Source organism: Quercus suber, unplaced genomic scaffold (assembly GCF_002906115.3).
Source record: "Quercus suber isolate HL8 unplaced genomic scaffold, Cork oak 2.0 scaffold_137, whole genome shotgun sequence".
Lineage (NCBI taxonomy): Eukaryota > Viridiplantae > Streptophyta > Magnoliopsida > Fagales > Fagaceae > Quercus > Quercus suber.
Window position 1 is genome coordinate 1208660 of NW_027069599.1, and position 25622 is coordinate 1234281.

The window sequence follows — 25622 nt, forward strand, 5'->3', positions numbered from 1 at the left end:
ACCTAAGAGGGGAGCCCATGGTAAAGAGCAGTAAGCACCTAAATGAGGCACTTAGAGAGAGAGAGGCACCTAGAGAGAGGGACCCAAAAAAAGGAAAGACTAAAGGGGAAACAACCCATGGCAAGAGAGTAGTAAGAAACTAAGAGTAAAAAGAACAGAAAGAAAGAAAGAAAGAAAGTGGTAAAAAGAAAAGAGAAAACACAGCAGGATATATTGGTATGCATCAATAGACTATCTTTTCCCTCCTTCTTAGCAAACTCACTCTTTGAAGTCTCCTATAAAAGTAATAGCTAGTAGCCATTTAGGCTTATTCTCTAAAATGCACAACTTTGATGGCAAAAGCCTATAACAAAGTTGTCCAAGTTGGGTTTGGGTTCCTTCTTGGTTTACTTATTCTATAGGAAGATGAAATATTTGATTTTAATTGAAAATATATTTGATTTCACTTGTTAGAACTTATATCTGCTGTATTTAGTCATTCTGCTATAGCATGTTTTATCACATTGCTGCATCAGTTGTCTTGCTGTGGTATATTTACTTGTTATACTAGTTATTCTGCTGTAGCACATTTTTATTATATTTATTGTGTTAGCTATTATACTAGCTAAATCTTTTCTGCTGAAACTTTCTTATTTCTTTGTTATTACATGTTTTACTTTTGACACAAACTAATCATTATCTTGTTATAAGTACATATACATATACCTTGTATCTCCATGTTCCGCAAAATATATTTTATATATGTATATATGAATATGTATAAGTACATATACAAATATATGCATGTATAATTTGAGAATATACTAACCCATGTAAACTAACATTTGCTTAATTGGTATTTTCTTTGGGTTTTAGATTTGTTTATGTGCAGAAGTAGAATAGTATTTCTGCAGTAAAAAAGAAGAGTAGTCATTCACGTTGTAGAAAAGTGTAAAAAGCTTTATTGTACAACAAAAGGTTTTACTGCATGGCAGAAAGCTTTATTGCGCAGCAGAAAGCTTACTAGCACAACAGAAAGTTTTACTACACAGCAAGAAGCTTTACTGCATTGCAGAAAGTTTTACTGCGCAGCAGATTTTATTGCATTTTCAATCAATTCTAATACCCACATATATATATATATATATATATATATATCTAACCAAATTGAAAATTTATTGAGATGCTATTAAGAGTGGTAGGATATATTGAATTTTAAATAAAATACTAATGTGGCAATCTCCTATTGAATGATGTAAAACATGAGTTTTACATCTCATCCTTACTAAATTTGGACTTATAAAATAAATATAATAACTAAAAAATAATTTATCATTTAACTCATTGGTCATGACTCAATACATAATGTTTATGCTACGGAAAAATCTAGAATAACAACCGAGTAAGTTCAAATACCTTTCCTATAATATTTTCAAAAGAAGAATCAAAATTTTTGAAATGAACAATTTTAAATGACATGTACATGTTCAGATTTATTTGGGGAGTAAAAAATAATATAATTGCTCGAGCCAAAATAAGCAAAATGCCCAAAACATCCCAGTATGGAAAGAGAGTTTTTTTTTTCCTTTTTTTTTTACTGGAATATGCATTTGGTGCAAAATGGAATTTAAAACATTGCTACTTAAATTAACCAGTGGCCAATGGTATACCTCATCTCCTTTAAGTTCCATTTTATTGGTATATACTATATACTCAATCCTTCCTTCCCAAAAGAGACTAGCATAAACCTTGGGCAACAACTCTACAATATCACTGTTACTGAACCAAATAAAGTCTGTTACTAGAACCTCTCAAACCAAATGAGGTCTTCCATTGCCCACAAGAGCAGCAGCTAAAGCAAGATTTTTCTTAGGTATTGCCATGAAAGTGCGCACACACACACAGAGATTAAAATATGCTAAAACCAAATAGAATTTAATTAAAACTTTTGAACAATCAGCAACAATAGTCTGCCCAACAAAACTACACAGCCATGAATCATAGGGCTCTGATAAGTGATAACCTTAAAGTCAAATCTATCTATAAATTGTTTCAAAGACCAACTGGAAATGCATGTGCTTAAAGGATTTTAGGCCTCGGAAGCATGTCTTGGAATCCATTTCTTAAAGGAGAGAACATCTATAGCAGAGTCCAAGTTCAGCAAGAGCCTTATGCCCCAGCTACTTCAACCATTTCATGTTCCACTGTACTTGGCATAACTGGATAGTAGTGGTAATGAAGTTCTCCAACATCATCACCAGAGAGCTTTTTCCATCCATCAGGTCCCACATAATAAACTGATAAAAAGAACAAGTTCAAATTATACTGTGATCATGGATGTGTGGTGTTCAGAAAGAGAGAGAGAAAGAGAGAGTACCGCTTGCAACTCCACCACTGGCACCATCACGGAATGTTGCATGATAAATAGACCTTCTAGCCAATTCTGCAGCTTCTTCAATTGACATATCATACCGGTAGCTGTTGTAAGCAGCAGAGCCCCATAGAAAACAGAAAATACAAATAAGTACATTTGACTCAGAAATAAATCTGGCACAAACTGCAAGCTAATGGAAAAAGAAGGGGGGCGGGGAAAGGGGGGAAAGAAAAAAGCAGGGCTCAATTTGACTCAAAACACATGGACTATGCTCCTATGCTTATGGAAGTCATACAAGTACAAATTGACAAACTTGCATACACAAAATGAGTGAGGCTGGCCTGACAAACTTACACCACCATTCTCATGCATCCTGTACATTGTATGCTGTATAAATTGATAGAGTGCAGAATATTTAAAAACAAAGCACCTAAATTCTTGCCCGCAATTACAAATTCTAGGAACTCTTTCAAATTTCAATACTTAGCCCACAATTCAGTCCTCCCATACATCCATAAACCTGGGCAAAAAGCAGGGAGGAGGAGTTGGGAGGAGCAAGTCTGGGTGCCCAAAAGCAAAATTCAAGTCCAAAGGAAAGGATTTTCCCACTCCTTTATTTTATATTTTTTTCCCTTAGTAATATATGTTTTAATTGTTTGCTCTTATATCTGATATTTCAAGGTAAGTAATACTACCTACTTCCAATCAATTTCATATGAAATAAGGTCAAAATAAAGCAACATCATTGTTTCCTTCAACAAATTTCAAGCAGACATTAGGCAATGTAAAATAATGGGAAAGAGCACACACCCATTGTCCAGGACACCATAAGCATAGGGTGAACCAGATCCAACTGAAAATCGTGTTCCTTTGAGCCTTCCTCCTTCACTGTCCACATAGTATAGTCCAGGACCCTACAACCCCATAGAAAATACAAATTACAAGAGTCTGATAAAAAGAAAATGTGATAACATGACATGATACAGTCATATGTCTTTACCGTCTCATCCCATCCAGCAATCATGGTCCCAACAGACAGACCCATTCCACGGTAAGAGTACAGAATGTTTGCCAACAGCTTTGATGCCCCTGTAACTGAAATTCTGCGCTTGTTTGCCAATTCGTGCAATCGGCACTAAATAATGCCAAGAAAGTGTCAATTAGGAAGTGACAACAGAAGGAAAACACATAATATTGGGTTTTAAAGGTTCCATATACTACTTATCAAAAAAAAAAGTTCCATATACTAAAAAAGTGGGCACTGCCTGTGATGACATATTCACAACAGGGCATGCCAGGGGCTCAAACTATTTTCTATGGTTAGGCTATGGTCTCTTCATTGGGTATTGGGTTAGCCACCACTTAAATATTTAAGTAAAATGCCTAACTGGCTTTGCATAAACAGTCAAGTTAGAAGTGACTATTTAACAAATCAAACTCTTTTTCCATTTTGGGAGGGATTATTATTAACCATTTCAATTATCCATCTTCAAAAAGAACTAAGGAATAAGTGTCATAATGAAATAAGTAATTTTTTTTTTTAGTCAAGATAACCCAGTATGTAGAAACCACCACCACTACACCAATTTCTAGCCGCCTAATGTATATACAAAGCATTGAGACTTCACATTCACTATACTAAAAAGGTTCGCTTAACACATTGGACTTTTCCTTATAACATCAACACTACAGAGTAGACAGCATAAAGCTAACAATACTAACATATCATAATCGTTATACACTCACTGACTCAAAATTAATTGTAGCCAACATGCCTGAAAAAATACATTCTAAATCTGGGGAAAACAGCATAAACGTTTTTTAAATTACCTTAATGCCCAGATTTCTGTGCCAAAACTGACAGTCAGCAGCTCCTCCAGCCATAGTGCCAAGCATGTAAGGATTGATTTCAATGATTTTCTTTACAGACTGTGATGCTGATAAGATAAGGAAGGAAAGAGTAAATGCAACATGCCATTTCACATCCACTTTAGGCAATGCAATTGAACACTACGATTACTGTTACTTACAACATTAATTGGTTAATTATCTCAAAAAGGAACACATACAGGCTACTCCAGTTAAACTAACAAAGGAAAATTTCTAATACCAAGCCAAGTGTGAGCATGTTTGTGTGTAAATACATACATAAACATGATCATCATCAACAAGTCTAGTTTCTACAAAGAAACTTGATATGTACAAAATCCAAAACCCATATATAATTATATGCAATTGCAAGATAGAAAAAAGAAAGAACAGAAATAACTTACAGATATAGCCTCCCATGCTAGCTCGAGAATCAGCAGCAACCATGACACCCTCTTTGAATATGAATGCAAGTGTGGTGGTTCCCTTTGCTGGCTTCACCATCTGTATAGCCTCTTTTTGGAATCCATCAAACTGAAACAGGAAAAAAAAGTCAATATTCAGCCAATAAAACTTCTACTTTTCTCTCATGTGAATAGGAAATCAGAGTAAAAACAAAACAACATTTGAACTGACATTGATAGTATTAGGAAGCGCAAAGGATGGGGCAGCAGAAATCTCATCAACAAGCTCACTGCTCGAAGACCCAAAGAGCGGTGCAGTTGATTCAAGACCACTAGTATCAAGCTTCATGATTTTGTAAACTGTGACAAGTAATAATTTTTTACCCTACAAATCAGTACATTTAAATTTAAAATGAGAAATAAATACACATAATACAAACACCATAAGATCTACTGGTGGGGTTAGTTTATTGATAAACACAAATAGATTTGAAACTATGGCGTCCGCTCCACCAGCAATGCACCAAACGGGATTCAAACCCAGATCTCTTATTCAACAACAAGAGATTTTACTTTACCAGTTAAGCTAACCCAAACCCATTATTGGTGGGGTTTGTTGTTGTAAAAGCAATCAGTCAAATCAGAATATTAGGAAAAAAAAAAAAATCAAAGCTTAAGCAACTTCCATAGCAATAGAGCATTCCCCAAACTAAACAATAAATGTTTTTTCTTTTTCTTTTTTCTATAAAAAAAAAAAAATACTGTTAACCAAAAAAAAAAAACAAAAAAATCATACAGGCTAAAATATAAGGTGGGTTTACTAAATCAATGTATTTTCACAAACCCAGAATTAAATTACAACTAAAAACTTACAAGAACGAAAACCCACAAAAGAAATTCTCAGATTCGAGACCTAAAATATTGTTTCTTATATTTTCTACTAAAACCAATGTTGTGGGAACTAATCAAAGCTGTGTTTATAAAAAACCCACTATGAAATTTCAAATTAAAATCACTGAGAATAGAGATATTTGTAACATTCTTACCTTTTTTTTCTTGATGAAGAAGACAACGAAGACGAAGCACAGAGAGAGAGAGAGAGAGAGAGAGTCTGAGCGAGAATGTAGAGGATTAAAATAAAATGTGAAGGAAAAAAGTGACGGGGTTTTCTTGTTCTTCAGGTTAGTATGTGAGAGCGTCTGGGTGAACTTGGGCCGGGCTTGGTTTGTTGTGGAAAGTCTTTTGAGAGGCCCAATTGAATCGCAATGAAAATGGGCTAGAATTAGGCTTGGTCCACTTCATTAGTAGTGTTATTTTTTGGGTTTTGGGCCTTAAAATAAAATGAGGAAGTGTACTCAAGAGAGATGGGGGAAGGAAAACGTCTTCTAATTGTAAATTACTAATTTGCCCTTACAACGGCTGCACTTTTCCTTTCTTTTTTCTTGCATTTTCTCATCAACCAAACACAGTTCACATAAAATTTCACTCTTCAAAATAATAAGTCTACAGATGCATCCAATTTTTTACACCTAACCAATATGTCAAGTTATGGTAGCCACATAACAAGTTTAGTGTCATTGCTAGGTGAACTCATGTAAAAATGATGTTATTCATATCATTAGTAGTATTTTTATTTTTTTGGGTTTTGGGCCTTTTTATGAAGATTGTTGGTCTTAAGGAAAAATTGAGAGAGAGAGCGAGATACATAACAAGTTAGTGTCATTACTAGGTGGACCCATGTAAAAATGATATTATTCACATCATTAGTAGTGTTTTTTTTTTTTTTTTTTTGGGTTTTGGGCCTTTTTATGAAGATTTTGGTCTTAAGGAAAAATGAGAGAGAGAGAGAGAGAGAAGAGAGAGAGAAGAGAGAACATGGGATAAGGATAAATCACTAATTTGCCTTTTTGACAACCACACTTTTGCTTTCCTTTTCTTGCATTCTTTCATCAACCAAACAAATTACACAAAATTTCACTTATCAAAACAATAAGTCTAGAATACATGTATTTAACACCTAAGTAGGATGTGAAATTAGTCTGTCCATAAAATTATTGANTGCCTTGCATTAATTTTACTCTTCGTATAATTCTACCCCCAGATAAAATTATATTACTAATTCTACTATAGATCTAGATAACTCTAGTACTAATGTTTGATTTCGTTCATTTCAGTCCCAAAGTGAAATGAATTCTACCCTCATAATTCATTTTACTCTTCTAACTTTAATTTCGTTCATTTTAGTTCCATAAACTTCAAGTTTATTCAATTAAGGCATCTCCATCAACTTTTGTTAAATGTTGTGGTTAATTGTCCAAATTTTTTAATTTTTTCTTCAAAATGTTTAAGTTAAAAAAATCTAATTAATGATTGAAAAATATTTTCCATTTTAAAAAAATATATTGAAAAAAAGTTGACGGAGAGGCCTTAATGAATAAATTTAAATTTTAGATAATTGAAATGAGCGAAAACAAAAATAGAGGGCTGAAATGAATTTTGGTGAAACATAGAAAGTGAGTTTTGTATTTTAACATTTTTTTTTAACAACTTGTTTTCTCCTTAGGGCTAGGCTCAATATTATTATTTTTATATTACATTATTTCTCTCTATATATTAAGAGCATTGATAAAGTTAGTTATCACTTTAAAAATTGTCAAAATATTTCCCCTATTTTTTTTTTTGGGATAAGAAAAATACTCATATTCTAATTAGATATATAGTTCTTAATCCAAAAATAATAATAATAATAATAATAATAAGGGAAGTGTGTAATACCCACTACCTTACACACTACCCTATTACACACAATATACACACATTTCAGTTTTAGAACTAAAATTGTGAATTCAATACACGATTTCAGTTGTGAGCTCTAGTTAGCTTAACTAGTAAAGATTTTTATTCTCAAACAAGATATCTAAGATTTAATCTCCGTCTACACCAAATACTAATTGCTAAACTCCATCAAAATCAATTGGTGCCTTGCACTACAAAAAATCAAGTTTTCTATGGCATCTTAAAAACGTTTCCAAAAACCGTAAGTGTTGCTTAGATAAAAATGGTCTATTGTGACACTTTTTTATTGCAAGGGTAAAAAGCGTCGCTACCTAACAATTGTCACAATAGGCTATCATCAACAATTGTCACAATATGATAAAAAGTAATCATTAAAAGTGGAAACTTTGAAACTATCTCTTAAAAAAAAAGAAAAAGAAAAAAAAGTAGAAGATACAATACAATTCAAAAATTGAATTATGTGAACGGTGTGCAGCAAGTAAAATGCACCAACAATTGCCTAAATAAGAAATGAGGTTAAAAATGAAATTAAACAAAAACTCTTCAAATTTTCCACGAAAAAATCTTCTCCTTGGGACCCATTAGAGAGAGAACTTCCCACCAGCCTAAACAATGTTTATTGCTTATTTTTTTAATTTTTCATTTTGGAGACGTTAGCTCAATTTTCATAACTTTTTTTTCCAATAGCTTTTGCAAGATTTTATTTATTGTGCAATGCTTATTATTAAATTAAAAATATTTGTGTGGTGGGCCTTTTTTGCATCTTGGGCTGGATTGATCTTGCTGTGTCACGGCTCTATGAGTCTAGGGTAGGAGAGTTGGGACTGGCCTAACTGAAACACATCTTAGGCCAGCTTGTGCACAAGTTGGGCCCTTCTTGTGTTGACACGTTCTGCAAGAATCTTGAGTGTGCTCACATGCCTATGGTAGGAATAGCTGTTACAAGTGTTATAGCAGGAAAAATGCAATATAGCAAAACAACTAAAATACTTTAATTAAAATATTTTCCTTTGCTGACAACAATAATACATGAACAGTTCCACAAAAGGAAGAAGTGTTAATACGTGATTATAGCAGGAATAAATTAGTAACAAGATGTCATGTTAATCTTTAGTCAATCATGGAAGAGTAAAAGAGGAATAGTCTACTGAGGAGTGGACTTGACCCTTTGGCAGACTCGAGTCCAAAAGGGAACCAATCCCCAATGTGGGTAACCTCAAAGAAGGATCCTGTTATAGAAGTTACTCACTTTGGAAAATGAACCCATATGACTTAATCTTAGATTCTTGAGTTGTTAGAGAGTGGCTATTGAGGGAGAGAAGTGGGTAGCCTATTGATGCATGCCTTTACTCCTATCACTCAAGTTTTTTCTTCCTTCCTCTTGGTTTTCTGTGTTCTTTATTTCTTTCCCTCTGTTGTTTCTTATTGTTGTTTACTGTGCACGTCTATAGCCTTTTTTATGCTGCTTGCCGTGACAGGATTTACCATTTTTACCCCTTCAACCATTTGTGGCCTGTTGTGAGTATCCTTCCAAGATTGCCCACTAGTCTGCTGGTTGCCCAGCCACTACCACTATTGTGTTGGCTGTGTCACGCCTCATTCCCAGACAAAAGTGGTTTTCTTTTGTTTTTTACTCCCCTTGGCATTCCCATCCTTTCCCTTACCAACCTCTATAGCATAAATCTAGTGGCTCCAACTCATGCTTACCTCTTTTGGATGAGATGTCATCCTAGCAAGACATTTCCCCCAAAAGAACATGAGCGGGAACCTTAGAATAGGCTCCCCCTTTTCCCCACCATTAGACCACACCCTCTCTTACCTCTGACCTGTGGCCCACCTCTCTTATATTGGCTGGGTACAAGTAGGTGGTGCTTGGCTTTGTGTGTGCTCTACTTCCATATATGTCCATTGCTTTCTTGGCCTTCACGTGTTTGCATTGCTTTTAGGTGTGTCTGATTCTGCTGCACGCTCTAGTGTTTGTTTAACTCTTGCGGCGTGAAGGAGTTTTTGGGTCTTCATTCTTTGCATCTCATTTCTTCTTTAAGCTAGACACTGCTTGGGTGTGGGCTTTCTCTTCTTTAGTTCGGCCCATGTCCCCCTTTTTTATCCTTTGTCTGTGGTCTGGCTGGTGCCCCTGCCACGCCACTACACTGTTCCTGCTGCGACATTATTCATCCCTTTTGCCTTGTTATTACTTCTGGGCTTGCAGGCTGTAGTGCCTACCATACCAATTTCTCATTGTATTCCTTTTAGTTTTTGCTACCCAACATTCCTGCTGGGGCGGTCCATTCAACATTTCAGGCTTCCTTGGCCAATTTCATTCTTTGGGCATCCTTGGCCCATTTCATTCCTTGGGCATTCTTGGCCCATTTCATTCTTTCTTACCTTTTTCACTCCCATGGGCTTTTGCTAAATCCTTTGAGCTTCCTTGGCCCAATTACCACATCCTTTGCCTTTGGGTTTATTGGCCTTTGGATCAATTCCATTTACTACTTCCTTACTTTGGGCTCCTCCAGCCCTTTTTTGCTTTCTTTCTATTTTTTATGATTCCCATGGGCTTACTACTTCATCCTTTGGGGTTTCCTATGCCCGTTTTGCTTTCTTTGAGGCAACATTTTATCTTGTGGGCTTGTAGACCATTATTCCTGCCATTCTGGCTCAATGGTCTCTATTTTACCATTTTCTTTCTCCACTCCTTTTCATATTGTTAAAAAATGGGGATCAACAATTTGTAAACTATTTTTATATATATTATTTTAATAATTAATGAATCCATAAAAACTTAATGTGTTTCATCTTAACTAAAGAATTTTGTCATGGTTGGACTCTACTTTATCTCCAGCACCTACTCTAACTCCTATTAATTAAAGCAACGATTTGATTAACAAGTGCATGGCAATGGCTTCCCTTGTTTCTTCTCTTCAACCTAAGCACCTCCACAATTCATTGCCCGGCCCAATTGAAAATTCAGCATTTTCACCGGAAAAGATTACCCATCAAGTTCACTGAGTTCATCAACTCCCTCTCCACTGAGACAAGAAAGTATATGTTGTTTCTGGAATATTAGGTCAGCATCTAGTTAGTGTTTCATGGTCCAATTAAAACTTGACATTTGTATAAAAATGACAGGTAAGGATACCAGCTCAATTAAATTAAAAGTACAGAAATGCCCTTGAAAATTTTCGAACTCCTTCATCTTAACACGCTTTACCCTTTTGCAAAATCAAAAGATTATCTTCTCTTTCTTTCTCTGTTTCTCTCTAGCACAACAGCACACACCAGCTCCTTGCACCTCCATGTACTCTCTCTCTCAAGTCCAAAGCTTGAGAGAGAGAGTACATGGAGGTGCAAGGAGTTTCAGCTCCTTGCACCTCCATGTACTCTCTCTCTCAAGTCCAAAGCTTGAGAGAGAGAGTACATGGAGGTGCAAGGAGTTGGTGTGTGCTGTTGTGCTAGAGAGAAACAGAGAAAGAAAGAGAAGATAATCTTTTGATTTTGCAAAAGGGTAAAGCGTGTTAAGAGGAAGGAGTTTGAAAATTTTCAAGGGCATTTATGTACTTTTAATTTAATTGAGCTGGTATCCTTAGCTTTCATTTTTTATACAGATGTCAAGTTTTAATTGGACCATGAAACACTAACTAGATGCTGACTTGGTATTCCAGAAACAACATATACTTTCTCCACTGAGACACCTTCCTTTTCCTATACTTTGAAGCAAAAGGAGAAAGATATTATCATCAACAAGGATGGCTCCGTCTCTAATGAGATCATCACTACGACTATGAAGAAACCAGAAGCCGCCGCGAAGCAGCAGAAGAAGAAGCAAAAGGTTGTGATGGAAGGTTGAGATGGGAGATAATTGTAGAAACCCAATTTTAATTAATGTAGGATACTTTGGCATTGTTTAATAAGTGGGTAAATAATATTGAACGGGAATATGTACCTAATTAACCACTAGTAAATGTGTAAAGTAAATTAATTATTGTTAGATAGTCAAATAGGAGATGGTAACTTCCAATAATAAGACTATAGTAGTAATCTAATACTTAAAACTTTTGAATGCTAAAAACTAATAAATGTAAATATTAAAATATCCGGTTTCTTTTTCATCAAATAATTATTAATTTCTTCCAATATCTCAATTATAATACTTGTCGAACACTTATTTGTAAAACCATAAAATTTAACAACTTTAGCCTCAATTTCTTTGTACTAATACGTACCATTATGATCATGCCAAAATCATGAAATATTAACTAAGCATGTTAAATGTATTTCCTACAAAATATGGTTACATTCTTATGAAGATTTTTCATATGCATATAGTATTTTAAATATAAAATAAAAGGCTGCAAAAACTTGTAAATTCTAAACTATGTCATTTTATTGAATACCTTATTTAAGTTTCAAACATATTATTTTCAAATCTAGATCAAATTCACAATCCACAAAAGTAGGGTCTAGTGTAGGGCGGACTCAACATATTTTGGGGTCAGACTCAACACATTTTTGGGCTAGACATAAGTGTAAAATGTATTATTACTTAATATTTTATAAATAATACATGAATTAGAAAAAAATAAAAAAAAAAAAAAAAAAAGTCATACAAGCTAAAAATATAAGGTGGGTTTACAAAATCAACTTATTTTCACAAACCCAGAAATTAAATTACAATTAAAAGCTTAAAAGAACGAAAACCCACAAAAGAAATTCTCAGATTTCGAGACCTAAAATATTGTTTCTTGTATTTTCTACTAAAACCATTGGTGTGGGAACTAATCAATGCTGTGTTAAAAATTAAAAAAAAAAAAAAAAAACCAAACCCCACTATGAAATTTCAAATTAAAATCACTGAGAATAGAGATATTTGTAACATTCTTACCTTTTTTTTCTAGATGAAGAAGACAACGAAGACGAAGCACAGCGAGAGATAGAGAGAGAGAGAGAGAGAGTCTGAGCGAGAATGTAGAGGATTAAAATAAAATGTGAAGGAAAAAAGTGACGGGGTTTTCTTGTTCTTCAGGTTAGTATGTGAGAGAGTCTGGGTGAACTTGGGCCGGGCTTGGTTTGTTGTGGAAAGTCTTTTGAGAGGCCCACAGTGAATCGCAATGAAAATGGGCTAGAATTAGCCTTGGTCCACTTCATTAGTAGTGTTATTTTTTGGGTTTTGGGCCTTAAAATAAAATGAGGAAGTGTACTCAAGAGAGAGGGGGGGAAGGAAAACGCTGTCTAATTATAAATTACTAATTTGCCCTTACAACAGCTGCACTTTTCCTTTCTTTTTTCTTGCATTTTCTCATCAACCAAATACAATAAACATAAAATTTCACTCTTCAAAATAATAAGTCCACAGATGCATCCAAGTTTTTACACCTAACCAATATGTCAAGTTATGGTTGCTACATAATGTTGATGCCCAATTTTGTGAATCCATATCCAAAAGCCCATGAAGAAGAAAACCCAGTAAGTTGCAAAACGCAAATATGCCACAGAATACAAGTCTGCTGCAGAATACAGATCTGCTGCAGGATACAGTTCTCTGGCAGAATGGCTTCGGCAAATGAAAATAAATTGGGCCCAAGACCCTTTCGATCCAATCATCATCATTTGGCCCACAAAGGCTCAAATCCTTTTGTATAAAAAAGATAGGCGTGAAAGCTGAAAAGAAAAACACACGGCAGGCCTAAAAGGGCCCGGCATGATGGAGATAAGCAGCAGGAATAACAATCCGGTGTGGTAGGAGATGCCAAGCCATGAAGCAAACACCCAAACTAAAGGGAGACCCAATGATCCAACAAAGCCCAACTCTCCAAAGAAAGGGACAAGTCATAAACGTTGGCCTACTGAAGATACAATCCACACTAGAAAAGGCCAAAAAGCGCACGGCAGGATATGCGCACCCATTTTCAGACCTCGGCAAATGTATGAAATATCAAGAAGGTAAAGCATGCGTACGACCCAGACATCACCAGCCTATTCCCAGCCACTATGGGAAAAGGTGAGGTCATGGGAGAGGGCACGGTCTGGCGATGGGGAGAGGAGTGGAAACCTATTCTTGTGTTTCTTGCCTAGGCTCTTTCGGTGGGCACAGTCCTGCTAGGATGACATGCCACCCAAAAGAGGCAAGGCTGGGTAAGAACCATTGGGTGCATGCCATGAGAGACTGAGAGGTAGAGGGCACACACTAGATGAGTAGAAAAGGAACCTTCATTGTCTGAAAGTCACAGGTCAATGGTGGTAGTTAAAACCATTGACTAGGTAAGTGGTCGGCAAAAGGCTCCCATATCAGATAAAGGCCATTAAGGGGCTAGAATAGTAAAACCGATCACAGCAGACTCTATATAAGAGACCTGTAACTGTGTACAGGAAAGGGGAGGAGGGAATTCGGAGAAAAAACGGGGGAATGGAAAAAAGATGAGAATACAAAGATGAGAAAACAAAAAGAAAGAAAGAAAGAGGGGTGGAAAAAGAAGAAAGAAAGAAAGCAAAAAAGAAAAGAAAGGGAAGAATTCTAAGAAAGAAAACAAAGAGAAAGGATAAAACAGAAAAATATAGAACAAAAGAAAGAAAGAAAACAGAGCGTTTTATGGCAAGCATGCACCCAAATGGGTGAACCCCCTCTTTCCCTCAATAGCCTTGCTCTCTATTGGAGGAAAAAACGACTCATACCCGTGCACATACCATTTGGGGCTGGCCTCTCAAAGCAATTAATTTCTCCTTTGAAGTTACTTGCGTTGAGGGAGCAGTTTTCCCTTCCCTGGTTAGAGTCCTGCGGTGACAGTTAGTGCGGCAGACTCATTCTTTTAACTCTACTAATCTCACTCTAATCTTTTGTTTAAGTGTTATTCTTTAAAAGCGAGGCCTTTTAAGTTATTTATCTTGTTTATTGCGGCAGAAATAGTGACTGCATTTTCTTTACGTTTTCTATATATTGTCTGTCTGCCATAACCTCTTAACAATGACTCTGCCTGCTGTGAGCTTATAAACAGACTTTAGCAGACGTGGTGTGGCTTACACACAAGTCAGGCCAAGGAAGTGGAAAAGTATTTTTGCAGTAAAAAATGGTAGTCATTCACATTGCCGAAGGTTTTACTGTACGACAGACAGCTTTAAAGCACATCAGACAGCTTCATTGCACGACAGAAGGCTTTACAGTAGAAAACTTTAATGTATAGCAGAGAGCTCTATTGCACAGCAGACAGCTCTATTGCACAGCAGGAGGCTTTACGACAGGAAGCTTTACTGCAAAACAGAAAGCTTTTTCGCACAACAGATAGTTTCATTGCATAGCAGAAAGTATTGCTGCACAGCAGAAAAGTCAAACCTATGGCAGAAATCGGAGAAAAGTTCCTTCTACGGCAGAAACGTCAATCCTGTGGCAGAAACTGGAGAAAAGTATTCTGCGGCAGAAATAGGGGATAACTTGGACTCAACGTTTGCGCACAAGCTGGGCCAAGGTGTGCTCCAATTGGGCCAGTCCCGACTCCTAACCCAGAAATAACTCGGGCCTAGTGTGGCAAGAATTTGCCCAATACCCCAATCCAGGCCCACCCCCTTACAAATGGCGATTCCACTGGGGAGTTGGGATCAAGATGGGGAGAATGAGATATTTCTCCCTCGCAAACATGTTTTTAAGTCCTTACCAAAACAAGACATGTAGATGTTCTTAAACCTTCCAAGCTATACTCTTAGGAAAGTATCCAAAACATCATAGCAGTCCCATAGCAGAATTCTATGGCAGAACATTGCAACAACGTTACCACAGGACAGTACCATAGCAGAATTCTATGGTGGAATATCACAGCGGTGTTACAGCAGGACAATACTGTAGCAGAATTCTGTGGTAGAATACAACAATGTTACAGTAGGACAGTGCTGTAGCAGAATTCTATGGCAGAATACAGCAACGCTACAGCAGGACAGTACTGTAGCAGAATTCTGTGGCAGAATACAGCAACGTTACAGCAGGATAGTGCTGTAGCAGAATTCTGTGGCAGAATATAGCAACGTTACAGCAGGATAGTACTGTGGTAGAATCCATTAATGTTACAGCAAGACAATACTGTAGCAAAATTCTGTGGTAGAATACAGCAACGTTACAGCAGGACAGTGCTGTGGCAGAATCCAGCAATGTTACAGCAGGACAGTTTCGTAGCAGAATTTTGTGGTAAAACACAGCAACATTTAAACAAAGCAGTATCTTGAGCAAAATGCTATAGCAGAATATTGCAACAGAATTTTGTGGTAGAATACCACAATATCATAGTAGAGTTTAATGGCATTGCCTCAAAAATACGGTAGCAAAATATCACTACAACACCATAGAGTTCTACAACAAAAATGCCACTTCTTCCTATCCTTTAAATGCCACTTGTTCTCCTTGTCATGCATGTGAGACATGTGGCAAGCCACTTATTCAAACATGCAAAACCAAGAGTTCCACCACTTTTTGCTCTCATTTATTTTAAGGAAGCACTAGAAGCTTTCTAAACACTCTCCACCTCCACCTTCAGGTCTAGCACTTACAGTAGAAAAATCCCTTCATTCCCTCACAAGGTTTCAATCAATTTAATTTTTTTTTATGCTAGTGATTCTAGCTCTACTCCCTCCTCAAAGAACCAAAAGCTAGAAACAAAAAAAAAATGAAGCTACAGCGGTCAAAGGAAAACTTTCATCATTACTATACCATTGCAAATCCCTATTTCCTCCGCAAAGTATCCCTTAGCAGACTTTTCCAAAAGTGTAAAATGTCCCTCCGCAGAAATTTCATGGCAGAAAGTACAGATCCTTCGGCAAGCTGTTCACAACAGAACCTATTGAATTCCAGATTGTTCTTCGGCAGACTGTTCACGGCAGGCTGTTCTTCGGCAGACTGTTCATGGCAAAATATTTTGTAGCAGAATATTTTGCAGCAGAATTTTGTATTGAATTCCACCAGTCCTTTTCACAGAATACGTTACCACAAAATTCAGCACAACAAACTTGAGATTTGTTCTCAAGGTAAGAGAGGTGCATACAAAGCCTTTCATATTCACTTTTGCCGAATCAATTTTTTGCTACTACATCAGCAAATATATTAGTATCAATGAAGGGAGGAGGGAGAAGTAATCGATTCGGCGATATCTAAACATCCGCTTTCAACCAAAGCATACATTGAAGGCATGTGATATGGTGGTGAAGTGTCCAAATTAAATCCAGACCTTGGGATGAAGCCAACCACTCAGTAATTGCGTACTCTCCATAAAGAAGCCCAAATTTACAAGCTACTTGCAAACTGCTCTTCTTCCATTATTGGGTCTAGCAAACCGATTCAACAACCTTGAAGTAGGAATGGCAACGGGTTGGGTTCGGGACGGGTTTTTTCATACCCGAACCCGACCTGCGGGTCAATACCCGTGGCTCGAACCCAGCCCGTTTAGTAACCGGGTTTTTTTTGCCGGGGCCTGAACCCGCCCCCGCTGGGCCCCGTTAAGAGATTGGGCCCAATTCGTGGCCCAACCGAAAAAAAAAAGAATTAAAGCCCAAATTTTTTTTTGCCTATATTCAAGCCTGCATATTCTAATTCAAGCCTAGATAACGTGGCCCAAATGCCAAGCCCAACCAAAAAAAGAAAAAAAGAATTGAAGCCCATATTTATTTTTGCCTACATTCAAGCCTGCATATTCTAATTCAAGTCTAAATAACGTGGCCCAAATGCCAAATCAGTCCAAATTATAAGCTACTAATCATAAATCAATAAATCACCTGTTGAAAAAAATCATAACTAAAATCACCAACTAAACATAAAAATAAAATAAATACAACAAGTCCAAGAAATAAGTATAAAAAATCCAAAAAATTAAAAAGTTACAAAATAAATCCCACAAGTATGCAATAATTACAAACCAACAAATTAATCCAACAAGGCTAAGAAATTAAAAAAGCTACTAAATTAATACAAAATGTTTAATCTTCCACAATTGTAACACAAATCCCATCAATTGTGACAACTCCCATCATCTTCATTTGGCTCCCCATCGTCAAGAACCAGATTTGCTTGTGACTGTGTTTGTGTCTTCCATCTCCGTTTTAAGATGTGCATTCTCAACAAACACAAAAAACAAAAAACAATTTCTTCCATTAAACAAACTATGCAGATATGAAGGGAAAGAACAGGGGAACAGGGAACATAATGCTTTGAGACTTGAATCAGGTAAAAGATATGTGTACAAAAATTCAATATCATATTTCACACTTAGTTTCACTGATTTCAACATCCCCAATGTATTACTTATCATGAAATCCAATCCTAATTACCAAAACAAACCCAATAACATCACAAACACCTTAACCCATAAACCAAACCCTCACCCACCCAAAACCCAAATAAACATTATTATCATCACAACAAATTCAATGAACCACCTCACAATCAAAACCTCCAAACAAATTTTAATGAAACACTGAAAAAAAAAAAAATCCAAAAATTTAAAACAAAAACCGGAAAATTAGTAAGTAATTTTAAGAGTCACAACCAAACAAACAGGAAAATTAGTAAGTAACGAAACTAAGTCATTTTTCAGATAACATTTTCCTCATAAACAAACAGGTAGAACTATAACTTCAACAAGTAAATTCAATTACAGCATATCTCTCTTCACACATACTGTCGAAGCTTCTAGAAACTAATGTTTGAAACAAAATTACTAAAAAAGTTAAACAACAAAGAAGAAAATAAAGAAAATGGTGATTTATTTTTGTTATTGGGTTACTTGCGGCTTGAACGACAAACCGGTGAGGGGATGAGTGAGAGAAGAAGTGAATGATGATGACGGAATGAGTGAGGGCTGTGAGAGTGTGAGGCCGTGTCGGAGTGAGGAAGTGTCAGATCGGACTGAGGGAGGGAGAGGGAGTGTCGGATCGGACTGAGGGAGGGAGAGGGAGTGTCAGATCGGATGAGGGAGGGAGGCGTGACTGAGTACTAAAGATTGAAGAAATGAGAGTTAGGGTTAGATTATATATATATATATATATATATATATGGGGTTTTTTTTTGAGGGCTATACCATAGGTTCATATAACAATTTCCATATTAAAATTGCAATAACATAGCATCAAAAACTCATATACAAATAAATACAAAAATAATTAGTTTATGCTTGTATGCTTCCACTTCTCATGGTTGAAAATCTTCATTACTGTATACAATTGTATTTTTGTATGATGTAATCTCATTTTTAACCTCAAAGCAAGGTTAAATCGTGGTCCCAAAGAGCAACATAAAGTTGTTTTCAACTCCTGGTAGTGTTCTTTCTTTTCCATGGTACCCTAGATCTCCCAAAAATGTAGCTTATATGCCTTGAAAAAGAAAATAACATATTAACTTCCTTGACAATAACAAAGACCTCCACATAAAAATGTCCAATCAATAGAATAAAATCATATTCTTTAGTTTCAATAATCCACAGTTGAATTTAGTAACTCAAATTAATGATAACACCAAAAACTTTAGATTACGTACTATCCATCATTCCCATCATGAAAATCAAAAGATATGAGCATGTGTTTTGTAAATCATCATCTAAAACATTTCCATGTCAAATAAGAAAATGAATATTCAAGTATTGAGCACACACTTAACACAAAATGTAAAAACCTGGAATTGAATTAGTTTCCCAATATGAATCTCTTTGATCATTTTTTTAACTTGATAAGTACAGCTCTTGATCTAACTTCAAAATTAAAATTTGCAAAATAGGAATTTAATATTTTAAAAAAGTTTTATATCCCCAAACTTAATGTTTAATCGGCAAAGAGAAAGCAAAGAGTTAAAAAAGAAAAATATGCTCTCAAATCTATCTTAGACATGAATCCTTTCTACAATCCACACAAAGTCAATCACTAAGCTATCATGCATGAAAATGTTTATGGAGTGGTCTCACTTCCATCAAACCCCATATGTTCTATAGATCATCATGCACAATTCAAATTCTCATTCTCACTACTTTAAATTTTAAAGTAGCACCACACCAACAATAACAATATTAAACTGTTAAGTGATATTATTATGGATCTTTAGTACTCTTCTCAAATACTACCAAAATGCATGAGCATTCATTCATCAAATAAAAAATTTAATATGCATATGAGTAATCAAGTTAGTATGTGGAAACTCAATATGAAAATTTTAATTTGGTATGTGCAAAAATGTAAATATGACATTTCAAGTTTAATTTGCATTCAGTAGCATGTGATTTTAGAATCCTTAAAAGTGATGTGCACAACTTTTCTTTTTCCTTTTTTCTCTTTCTAGCTAAATGTGCACTACCATTCTAGAGTTTGTAAAGTATATTATTTAGAAGATACTGTAAAACTGGAGGAAAAAAAAAACCAAAAAGAAATTGAAAGAATTTGGAAACACACACCTAAAAAGAACCATTAATTCAATGAAATGCTCATTATATATTTATAAATTCATGATCAACTGTACATAAATTGTACATATCAAGAAGCCAACTCTACCTCAAAATGAGAAGTTTGTCTTTGTGAGTTTCTATGGGGTTCAAATTAGAGATAAGATTTTTTATTCTTAGATAACATATCTACTTGTAATAATTAGTACATAGATAAAAAGAAAATCTACTTCAAAAATTTCACAAAATAATATAAATGATTCATCAATAAATGTGATTGTGCAGCTAGGTTTGTTAATTTTTAATTACCAAAATATCAGTCATCTTATCAGATACTACCTTAAGAACACCTTTGTTTTTTGTCCATCCCTTCAAAAGAATCAATAAAAATAAGTGCTTGTGTTGCTGGGTTTACTAATTGTCAAGCTCACATTAATCTTCATCCATAGCTTCTTTGGGATGTTATTGGCCTAATTTCATCATCTATTAATTTTCTGACTTGTACATGCCAATTAGATTTTAGATTAATGTCATGATACCCATTGACAAAACATCAAATAGGCCAAGACCCTTTCACAAATCTTTTCTTTGAAAGTCATAGATAATATGTCATATATAATGGAGTTGTGACAAACTATAATGGAATTAGCTTCAAAGCCCCAAGATTTATAAGTTACTTAGGTCAAAAAGTAAATTCTCAATGCCATAATCTATTTATTCTAAAGAAAACCTTACACAAATACATCTAAATGCTAACATTTCTTTATAAACAAAATTATAACTTAAAGAAATCAATAAAGACATATAAAGAATATATAATACAACTTAGCTTTGAGAATTATCAATTACCAAAATATTAGTCATTTTGATCAGAAATTCACATAGAAACGATTATATAAATAAATTTACAGGCTTAAACCTATAGAATAATAACATATTCCCAGTAATTTTATTTATAATAAGAATTTTTCAACCAACCCAAACATTAACCACTTAAAGCCCTTTTTTTTGGTCTTTTGGTAGCAAATCTAAGTCATGGATGTTAATGGGGATAGAACAATATACTACCACTTTAAAAAGGTGTAGACACAGATACTTACCCCAAGATAATACAATTATGATGGAATCATTGATTTGAGAAATACTTTTAAGAACTCCTTCAGCAGAAAGAAGAGTTTTGACATTTTGTCTTTGGAGGATAAATTGACCCAAAACTATAATCTCTTTGAGTTTCTCTTCTTGTGGGCATTTTAGGGTGGATAATTCCTCTACCTATTGTCATCCACTGCACCAAAAAAATATATGAAACAAAGAGGAATAAGTTTCATGTAATAAAGCTCTGGGATAATTTTTCTAATTCCTATTGATCAACAAGTTAGCAATTGATATGTCTTACCTGGATATCATCGGGTCCAATTGTACACTTATGGCCTACACAATCTTGATGAGTAATGCCTCCCCAAAATCCAAAAAACTCAACTTCAGTTTCTTTACAATTAAACCCGATAATAATCAAGTAATTGAATTGCTTTGAGACAATGTATACCTGTAACATGTGTGTGACAGTCTCAAAACCTGTAAAACAAAAATCACATTAGAATATACTGAATTAATATACACAATGAGTCACGATTAATGAATGTACATGACATCAAAAACAACAATGAATGTAGAAACTCTATGTGGATGATTTGGAAATCTACTGGGATGTGTCACTACTATCCATACCAATCAAAGAAAATTCAAACTTTAAAAAAGATAAGATTGGAATTTTTCATACATGAAAAATCATCCAACATTAGAAAAGGATACAAATTCTTCAAGTCAATTCTGAAAATATAATACCCAGAAGATAGAAAGTCAAGAACCAAATAACCATGAATAAAAATTGACACCAACCAACTAATAAAACATATAAAACAGCTATATAAAGATTCTTGAATCCTAAACACACTAAATAAAAGCCCAAAATGATTCATTATTTGATTCCTACAATTTCTCAGTAACCAAACAAAAATCATTATTATTATGAAAAAAATTTAAAAAAACCAAAGCAATGACACAAAAAGAGAGAGATGGACATCAAGGAATTTAGAATTTTGAACATAATGCTGTAAGTTGTAACAATGTACATAAAAGAGAAATCACGAAAATGAAGATAACCTCATCTTGCCCAATTAGCTAACATCACAGCAACCCTACTTAGCTTGGCTAGAATGAAATTGAATTTCCACTAATGCAATCCTAGCAATAGAGCATAAAATATTAAAATAGGAGCAACTAAAAGTCCATAGCTTTAAAATTTGGAGTTAGAAAGAGCATAAAATATTAAAATAGAAGAAACTAAAAGTCCATAGCTTAAAAATTTGGAGTTAGAAGATTGCATAGCAAAGATCACCTACTGAACATCTGTTTTGAAAATAACAGAAAAATGCCAATGTAGGGACACGTTTGACATCCCAACCCAAGGTGTATGAGATCTCGGCCCAGTGAGCCCAGTACAATAAATTTGTAGAGAGTGGGTTGGAGAACTAGGCCCTAATGAATTTGACAACGGCTAGTGTGGAATTAAAAGGTGATTAGTTAAGAACAAGGCACATAAGATTGAATGAATTCTCAGTCCGAGGAGGCAAATCTTATTATAAATGAATAAAACTGATTACAATTGTTACTTTGATTGCTACATTATTTTCTCTATATTTCTCCCCTTCCCTTCAGGGGTCTCTTATATTATATATCTCATTCCCAGCGATCCTGGCCCTCTATTTGTCAATCGTCCAAGCCACGACTTGAGTGTCCATCCCATCAGACACCCCTTCCGGCTCTCTGTGAGTTGCGGTAGCTAAGGAAGCACTGTTCAAGGGTCTTTTCCACATAAATGGGGCCAGAAAAGTAGCTACAGTGCATTTAATGCAAAGGTAGTAGCTTTTCCTTAGATATTTTGGGTTCCCTACCTTCTCGTGTGTTCATAAGGCACGCTTCTAACACTAGAGTTTCTAGGGAGATCATTTTCGTCATTGGAATACGTATCTGAGCTATATTTCTCATAACTGAGGAGGAATTACTCCTCAAACTGCCTTCTACTCCTTTCTTACTCATGAGACTCTAAACTGGGATCCCTCATAACTATTTGTCCCTCCTTGGACATGCCAACGTCCTCGGATGAGGCTCAAGGCCCAATATATAATTTTGGACCCTTATCCCTACAATAGCCCCTTAAAACTCTGATTTTTCCCTCTCATCCGAGGAGAAAAGGCGGGGTTTTGATTTTTAAGAGACAAAACCATTTATCTCTCTAGTTCACACGTGCGGGAGTGCCGCTTTATGTGCCCTATGATTGCTATTGACTCTTCGTGGCTTGCGAGGTGTCATTAATTGCTCTAGGCGGCGTTATGTTCCCTACATCCAACGGCGGGGCATAGATCCAACGGCTGACGTTTTTCCTTGGGTTTTGAGTGGGATAACTCCTGCTCAATCCTACCCTCTATATAAAGCATTCGGAGAAATCACTTCCCTCATTTTACAAGTCTTCAAACTCTCCAGAGATCCCAAGCACTCAAACTCACAAAGTTCTCCGAGTTACCAAGCCTTCCATACCATTTCCTTAAGAAATCTTCGAAAATCTTCTTGAAGGTTTTAGGGATTAGCACACATTTTAGTTCTCGTAAGTCTCTACCTCTTTAAGCTTCTCTTTTTCTCCTCGGCCCATCTTCTCGGCCATCCAGTTCTTATTTCTTCATTTACCAATTTTAGTTGCTTCCCTTTAACCCGTCTGGATGGGTAGATTTAGGCACCTAGTAGACTCTCCTTCCAAAATAGAGGCCTTTAAGGATAAATATCATATACCACAGGAAGTAGCCCTGCGATACTGTTTTTCTGAACAAATAGTGACACACAGAGAGGAGGGGGAAGTCATCATCCCCATGATAGCTTTCATAGAAGGGGAGATGACTCTCCCTATGGGTAGGATAACACGGGACTACCTCCTCAACCATAGGATTGGCCCACACCAGTGCACGCCCAATCTATTTAGTCTTAGTTAGTGTCGATGCTCTCAATGAGTATCTGGGCTTGGGGCTCACTTGGCACGATGTGGTCCACATATATGAGTGCTACAACCTCAAAGGTGCAGGATTTTACCTCAAATCCTGATTTGATGTTGTTAGGCTCATCTCGTGTCTCCCCAAATCTAACAAGGGGATAAAAGACGACTACCTGATTGTTTTAGGAGCGTGGCATAATGACCTTCATTGTCCAGTTCAAGAGGGAGAGCCAGGTGGGATACCTTAGAGCTAGGTCCCTTAGCAAAAAATTTAGATTCTTTAACCCAAACCATGTTATTATTGCTATTTCATTTTGCTTTCTTTTGATGACGAATTTTGATTTTCTAAACATGTTTTTCTCTTCAGCTACTTTTGTAAACAAAGATTACATAGCGCCCTGGCTCAGTTTAACAAACGTCGAGGCCTTCAATTATTTGTTAAGGTCCGAGATATTTGTAAGTGCAGATGGGCAATTGAGAGCAGTCCATTTAATTTTGGACTTCCAGCCTATTTCAGAAATATACCAAGAAGTAGGCCACGCCATAAGAGCAAGTGACCAGTGACTCGCTTGGATTGATGTATCAAAACCAGGTTTCCTAGCCCTTCACGATCTTCCATCGGTTGTACTGCCACTTCGACAAAACCCTCCACCGTTCGTAATACCACTTTCACAGGTTCCGCCCCAAGCAGCCGCAGTAGAAGAAGGGATAGCATCCTCTCGTTTATCTCTTGAAGAAGAGATAGAAAAATTCTGTTTTGCAGAGGAGGGAGCACCTAGCGGGCTTGTGGAGCTCTCAGATTTTGACATCGAGTCCGACAAACTCTCCACAGCTCACCAGCCCAAACTAATTGTTGCCCATGTTAACACAAGTTTAGAGGAAGAATTAGAGATGGATCCAAAGAAAAGACCAAGATTGAAAGGGCTAATGACCAATAGGAACAAAGGGGCAACTTCGAAGGGCATCCCCAAGACCTAAATTCCTGCCAATTTGCCCCCTCCTCCTCCTCCTCCCACTGATCTCGGATTGCAGGCCATGCAGAATCTGAAGAAGAAAAGGATAGTGCAGGAACTGGAAGAAGGTGAGGTGGTCCTATAGAAAGGCACCAAACAGTAGAAGACTAAAGACCCTAGGGACAAGAGGGTTATCTCTGTTGATAGCAGGGACGATGTTGGAGTGCGCCGCCAATAGCACACCTGGGCTCCCCGAATAGAGCTAGATGGAGCCCCTATCTCTTGAGATTCTACCATCTGGGAATCCCAGAGAGGGCATGCGGCCCACTTGGCTAAAGCTTTGGAGCAACCTCTTTTTCTCCTAAAGGATATGGAGACTCTCAAACGTACCAGGCAATCAGAGCTCTTTATGTCGTTAAAGAGGGACCTTGCCATGGTAAGTTAATTTCTATTTTTCTGAATCACATGCTAAGAAGCTCCTTCGCTCATCAGTGTCATCATCATCATTTTTCTTTTTATCTGATCCCCTTGCTACTGTTACGTAGGTCATTTAGTAAGTTTATGTGGCCAAGGAGTGGGTCCGAAATGCTTATAATAAAGTTGAAGATGAGGCCCACTCTAGGTGGAAGGTTGAGAAGGCTCTCGGAGCTCTGAAGGAGGAGCACACGGAGATGGGCAACAAGTTGAAAGAGGTGGACAAGGCTCGCCTGAGTGCCCTTGCTGGTCTTAAGAATGTTGAGGCCCAAGCCGAGGATCAGCGTAAGCAGCTTTACACCACAAAGATAAACTTGGCCACCTAGAAACAGTTAGTTC

At 36.2% G+C, this 25622-nt stretch overlaps 1 protein-coding gene across 3 annotated transcripts; it reads right to left on the reverse strand.

The window, feature by feature from the left end:
* Positions 1-1887: 1887 nt before the first annotated feature.
* On the reverse strand, positions 1888-12421 carry LOC112031746 (proteasome subunit beta type-5). Of its 3 annotated transcripts, none has more exons than XM_065776631.1 (8): positions 12305-12421; positions 4859-4986; positions 4627-4756; positions 4184-4290; positions 3354-3488; positions 3164-3267; positions 2357-2457; positions 1888-2276 (listed from the first exon to the last, which is right to left on the reverse strand). In XM_065776631.1, exons 2-8 carry the CDS (start codon positions 4973-4975, stop codon positions 2149-2151), a joined length of 822 nt encoding a protein of 273 aa, XP_065632703.1. In that variant the 5' UTR covers positions 4976-4986; positions 12305-12421; the 3' UTR covers positions 1888-2148. The 3 variants fall into 3 exon arrangements, with proteins under 3 accessions (XP_065632703.1, XP_023920219.1, XP_023920220.1); XM_024064451.2 differs by lacking the exon at positions 12305-12421 and adding an exon at positions 5673-5798; XM_024064452.2 differs by lacking the exon at positions 12305-12421 and adding an exon at positions 5673-5787 and having other exon boundaries at positions 4859-5011.
* Between the last annotated feature and the right edge of the window lie 13201 nt (positions 12422-25622).

Bases quoted from the DNA above. Each gene is read 5' to 3' on its own strand.
- LOC112031746 (XM_065776631.1), bottom strand. From the start codon at position 4,975: ATGAAGCTTGATACTAGTGGTCTTGAATCAACTGCACCGCTCTTTGGG. The intron at 3,268-3,353 runs GTAAAGACATAT...ATGGGGTTGTAG, and splicing joins TTGCTGGATGGGATGAGACG to GGTCCTGGACTATACTATGT. The intron at 2,458-3,163 runs GTGTGTGCTCTT...TGCTTACAACAG, and splicing joins TATGGTGTCCTGGACAATGG to CTACCGGTATGATATGTCAA.